The sequence below is a fragment of the Pungitius pungitius genome, chromosome 4 (genome assembly GCF_949316345.1).
Source record: "Pungitius pungitius chromosome 4, fPunPun2.1, whole genome shotgun sequence".
Taxonomy (NCBI): Eukaryota; Metazoa; Chordata; class Actinopteri; order Perciformes; family Gasterosteidae; genus Pungitius; species Pungitius pungitius.
This window is the reverse complement of record NC_084903.1, coordinates 7,975,166-7,981,165: the sequence shown is the minus strand read 5'-3', so window position 1 is coordinate 7,981,165 and position 6,000 is coordinate 7,975,166. Positions and strand designations below refer to the sequence as shown.

At 41.0% G+C, this 6,000-nt stretch overlaps 1 protein-coding gene across 1 annotated transcript; it reads right to left on the bottom strand.

Moving 5' to 3' along the window:
- Positions 1-1,534: 1,534 nt before the first annotated feature.
- On the bottom strand, positions 1,535-3,035 carry LOC119226223 (cold-inducible RNA-binding protein A-like). Its single transcript, XM_037483893.2, has one exon. The coding sequence runs from the start codon at positions 2,878-2,880 to the stop codon at positions 2,326-2,328; it is 555 nt and encodes a 184-aa protein (XP_037339790.1). The 5' UTR covers positions 2,881-3,035; the 3' UTR covers positions 1,535-2,325.
- Positions 3,036-6,000: the final 2,965 nt, after the last annotated feature.

The window sequence follows — 6,000 nt, the reverse complement described above, 5'->3', positions numbered from 1 at the left end:
CTGGTGCCACTGCTACCCGACCCAGATAAGCGGTTTAAGATGAGATGAGACGAGACCTCTTTTCCTGCTCATGTTTTTTTTTTTTTTATGTAGGAATGTCTTTCGAGTTTGGACGACACAAAGCTCTCTGGTGTGAGTTAATTATTCTCAGGAGCAGTATCCTGTGATCCTTTTCAGCTGAATCGAGTTGTTCCCCTGTCTGTACTCATGGCTGCTGTTTGATGATTTGTGTATTCCTTATGACTTTTCCATATGTTAGTCAGTAATAAATACTTAATCACAAGCAATGTTAAGATACTTTTGATTCTTCACTGGGATATTATCCGCTAATTTCCATCCCACTTAACTTTACCTAAGCAATGCTAATGAAATTGCCTTGTGCAAAAGTATAAGTATATTATAAAGTATATATTTTCAACAAGAGACAAACACAACCTTGCATCAAGTTTTCAAACTTCGATTCCCTCAGGTGTCAGTTAACTTAAGTGACGCCTCACTTAAGATTGGAAACATGGATCCCATCAGGAAGTCACCATCCAGCTTAGGAGGAAAAAAATCCAAATGCTTCATTCTCAATATCACATGAGCGAAGATTTGACATTCATTGCAAAAAAACAATTCAACTATTGACATAGCTGACCTTTTCCAAAGGCCAGGCACAAACAGTTGGCAGACGTGTGGTTGCTGTAAAATCATCTCACTCAAGCCATACAACTGCAGACAGATGAGCGTATAAAATTGAATAGATCAGTAACTGAATTTTTGCAGCAAGATAAAATCAATTTATATATATAATTTGAGTGCACCCAATTAATAAAAGTAAGACACTTAGAAAATACCTTCATTTTAGAATTCTTTCCATTCACTCCAGTGTTCCAGGACTGCTGTCCCTGCATAATTGTATTCTATCAATGTGGAGCTTTTGGTTCAGCAATCTCAACCTTTGCAATTGGAAAAAGAATTAGGGAGGCCATGGGAAACTTGGTGCTTCTTTAGAATATATACAAGTTAATACAACAGAGGGGTTACACTGAATCAACCAATTTCACCTGCCTTCATTTCTATGAGTGAAAGAACCTGTTAAGTTGGACCGGTTACACGGTTCGTCTCTCCCTTTCAGTTCACTGTTTCCTCCACGTCAGAAGAGATTATCAGGAAAGTTTCCTAGGAACTGAAGTTGTTAATTATTGTTGTCTAGGGAGGGTTTTCTCTTCTCTCTCCCAGATGCATGAATAGCAACCTTAGATGGCAACTAGTTGGGAGCTGGTGAATTTGAAGACTTTGGAATTTCACTTTTATTCTATAACAGTTGGTAAGAACGTCACGTTGTATACATGAACTGTATAACTGATGTATTTTTGACACGTCATATTCATGATTTAAGCCCATGACAACCCAGGCACCCTGAATTTTAACTATTACTGAACACAGAAGTAAATAGGCCACATTCTAGTTATTTTATATTCTGAGATATCAAATGTATTTAGCATTCATGAAATCATACATGTGCAATTGATTAATACGAAAAAATGTATACGTTTTATATCCACAGTCTTTAATAGGCTCCATGAAGCCAAACTCAAAAAATGGATCATACAAAGAACATAAAGTACAAAACTCTGTCGCGATATTACTTAGGGAAACTGTTACATTTTCAAATCACTTAAACAAGATTAGTCCCTTTTACAGCAGATTTAAAAACACAGATGTTGAGCAGTGCGAACAATTGTAGCTCAGTCTGAAAGGAAATCACGCTTTGAACACATGAGCCTCACTGGACTAGGTTTTTAAGAGTAAAAGGGAACCTAGTATAAAAATCCATCAAAAGTCTCTTTACGAGTATTGCGGATGCCTTGCCTCTTTAAAACCTGGCAAGAAGTAGGTCAGCCACTGCGCTTGAACGGGGAGTAAGCAACAGGAAGAACAAGCCGCCTCGGATATGTCCATGTGCAAAAAAAGAAAAAAGGATGAGGACATTTTACGTGCTTGACAAAGTCTTCATAGATGGTAGTGGCCACGGGAGAGCAGTCTTTCGGTTCTCAGTTGGGGACTTACAGTACTAATCAGATTACACATATTTGTGTTAACAATGTTCACAAACGACCGTTGATGAATAAAGATGCCCAATAAAGCAAAGTCCAGAAGTGGAATATGTAACATGGTTTGTTAAGGAATTACCTAAATATCATGGCTCCATTTTGAAAGATGCTTCAGCTACTACAACAGAACGACAAAAACTAAAGTCAGCAATAAAACGTGGACATTCTTCTCGAGGAACGCATCTTTGAAATAGAGCCAGCCCAGAGATGATCTTGAACCGGGGGTTTACTCGTTAGCGCTGTAGCTGTCGTAGCCCTCGCGGTAGGATCCGCCCTGGCCCCTGTTGTCGCGGTAGCTCGAGTATCCGCCGCCTCCGCCTCCTCCTCCGCCGCTCCCGCCGCTACTCCTGTACTGGTTGCCGCCGGAGAACCTGCCTTCGGAGCCGTAGCTTCGATCACCGTAGCTTCTGTCTCCGTAGCTGCGGTCTCCGCCGTATCCGCCGCCGCCTCTTCCACGCCCGCCGAATCCGCCTCCTCCGCGGCCTCCGCCTCCTCCTCGTGGTCCACTGAAACCTCCCCTGGCACGGCCTCCCTTCCCGGCTTCATCCACACGAATTGACCGACCCTCCAGAGTTTTACCGTTCATGCCATTTAGTGCGTCGAGGGCGTCTTCTGCGTTGTCGAATTTCACGAAGCCAAAACCGCGGGATTTGCCCGTCTCTTTGTCTCGGATCACATCTAATTTTTCGATGGTTCCATATTTGCTGAATGCCGCAGCCAGAGAGTCCTCGTTGGTCTCAAAGCTCAGTCCTCCGACAAACAGTTTACCTTCGTCCGACATGTTGGCGCTTCAACGAACAGGAGTCCAAACGACAATGAGTGAGAACGTGATAATTGGAGAACCCGACCACTGTGCTACGTAGTTGGGAAGTAATGGCGGCTGTTGTCGTCCTCTTCTTATGCTGCGGCTGTTTCTTCTTCTTCTCTTGATTTAAATGGCGGTTGGTGAACATCTTTTGGGCGCTTTACCGCCCCACTTGTCTGGAGTGTGTGTTACGAATAGCGTCTCAGACTCGAAAGTAATACAATAAAATAATGAACTAAACGAAGAAAACGGGTGAGATGTTTATATTTTTTTATATAGATGAATAAATAGTTGTTGATACTATAACACACAGTGGGTATATGTGTTTACTCAAATTCTTCATTCATTATTTTAATTGACCTTAAGTGAAGAAAAAGATTCCAACATTCCCCACTGTTGCTTACATTGATGCAATTTTCCTTTCCAATCTCTTGGAAGTCCATTTTCGAAATCTTCTCTGGCAGAATCATACGCCGGACAATCCTATCATTTCCAACATGGGAGGAATCCCACTCAAAACGAATAAAAAGACACATTTGATAGATTCTGAATCGGGATTGTAGTATTATATACAATTCTATTATTTTCAACTGCTTTCCATATACATTAACCCTTTGTTCCAATCTTCTTTCTTGTAAAAAATATATACATTTATATAGAATGTTGAAATTTAAATCCACATTCTAATGACCAATGTTTAAATAATTAATTCCTGTTTTCCGTCATATTCAACATTCCTACCTCATCACCACATCATCTGCAGACATACATCTCCTTATATTTTCTTCAATATCATCGCACATACATCATCAACCCTCGTTGCGAACAACAAAGGACTAATTTCCCCAATTTTGCGTTCCATTATCCACAAGATGTTGAGTAACACCACCTATTGTTCCCCTTAATTTTCCCTAAGATTTATTTTTTCCACAAAATATATCTTTCTGTGTTAACGTGCTCGATAATTAAGAAGACAATACTATGTGTGAGGTCAATGCTATTTGTCTATAGATGGTTAGGTGGGTTAGGTGGAATTGGACCTTTACCTGGAGCAGTTCTGATTTACATATCCGTGAAGGGAGCATTGATTGCATCTTCCCTCTTTATCTGTTTCCAACAATTCTATAAGTGCTTCACTTGTTCTTTGTCTTCTTTTATCCAAAGCGACTTACAATAAATGCATTTCAACATAGAGATACAAACTCAGAAGAACAAGTAACAAGAAAGTACAATTTTCATCAAATAAGCAGTTTCAAAACATGTTATAGAAAAGTGCCATTATAAGTACAATTTAAGTGCTATCATTTGTTAGTGCTACGGTTTGCTAGTGTTTTAGTCAAGGTAAAGACTAAAGAGGTGTGTCTTGAGTTTTCGACGGAAGATGTAGAGGCTCTCTGCAGTCCCGATGTCATCGGAGAGCTCATTCCAGTGGTCGAATGGCGGTAGCAGGGAGACCTTCTTGGTCAAATTATTCAAGAAGATAATGGATGATGAGATAGAACAGAATCCTCATCATCCATTACGTTTCTTATGTCTAAGACGTCCACACCTTCTATCTCAAGGAAATGCTCGGCCTCCCGAGGCACCAAGGTGAAGCTGTACATCTGATTGGTTTCGTTCCTGTTCACCAGACTGGATTTGGCAAACTCTGGATTTCCATCGATGACAACCTTGTTGATGAAATGAGAATCAAGGGGGCCAAAATCATTGAAGACACTGTTGAAAACTCTGGAGCCCAGCGACGTGGTGTCGTATCCCATTTCTCTCAGCACCCAGCCAAACAGGAAGTTGTTCTCAAGGCACCAACCTCCACGGCGGCGCCTCACAATCTTGTTGAAAGTGGCTTCCAGGTCCATGACGTTCTTTTCACCACAGTGAATGCTGAGGTTTTCAAATGGGACAGACATGACGTGCTGTTTGTGGATCAACTTCAGTGTTGCAAGATCCAGATTATCAAAAGAAAACCAGTAGTTAATACCTAATATCTGACTAATGTAGAGGCCCCATCCACAGGCTACAAAGTGTTTGCACTAAATTTTGCAATGTCATTTTGATTTACTTTAAGTTGATAAACTAGTCACAACTACTCATAGCCAACCTTTCAAAATGCTCTCAATATTTGAAAGGACTATCCATCCTTTGCATTTTGTATGGGTGTCATTCAACTTTATGTTTCCAAAAGAATGCCTCATTCATTGTGTGGGATTTAAGACCTTTATGATTACATTTTGAGAATCATTACTTGACATACGTGTTTTCTTTAAATTCTTCAACACAGCATGACCGGTGGGAACATCAATGGTCACAAATGTATGACTTCCAGTTAATCATCTTGGGAGCTTGAGGAATGCTCTTAAAGCATCATTGAAAGCCACCTAAATCTTTTTCATTTTTGCCCTTTTATGAGAGCACCACAGGTGGGCCGTAGAGTGCAGTACAGTGTGCTGTACACATGAAATCTACGTGCCAGTGCGTTGGCTTGTGCATACAGTTTGCTGCACTGGCACGATACATCATCGCCATCATGCCTTAGATCATTGCTGATGCTGTGACCAAAAGTCTCACTTTGTGTATCACATTCAGTTATTGACCTCCCATTAAGAAACAAATTAAATGTAGCTTCTGCTCCTCTTAGGTTTCAGCAATCATGACAAACCATCTTTTTGGAATTGACCGTCATACTGCTCGCCATACCGGGATCAGGCTCTGAGCAGTTGCTGTAAAGCACCGCAACAAAGTACATGTATCATTTCATACCAATTAGCTGACCTACAACGCGCAGTTAGGCAGGTGTCTTGCTCAGGGACACTACGATATATGATTAGCTGGGAATCGGTCCTGCAGGTACCAGAGCACTCTCTCTACTCACTCCACCACAGACCTATTTGGACTTGTGTCATACATTTGTTTAAGTTGTTAGAGATCATCCATATCCCTATTGAGAAAAGCAGGTGACAGTATTCCACCTGGTCGGACGCCATTGGTCACGAGGAAGGGCGCAGATACTCTTATTCCATCTAGTTATTTTCAAACCCAGACTGATTGTTAGTGGTTATTGTGCATGCTTGAAGCCTATGGACTGTGACATAGCAAAAC

What these genes read in the sequence shown, in the direction of transcription:
- LOC119226223 (XM_037483893.2), bottom strand. Translation starts at nt 2,880, where the DNA reads ATGTCGGACGAAGGTAAACTGTTTGTCGGAGGACTGAGCTTTGAGACC.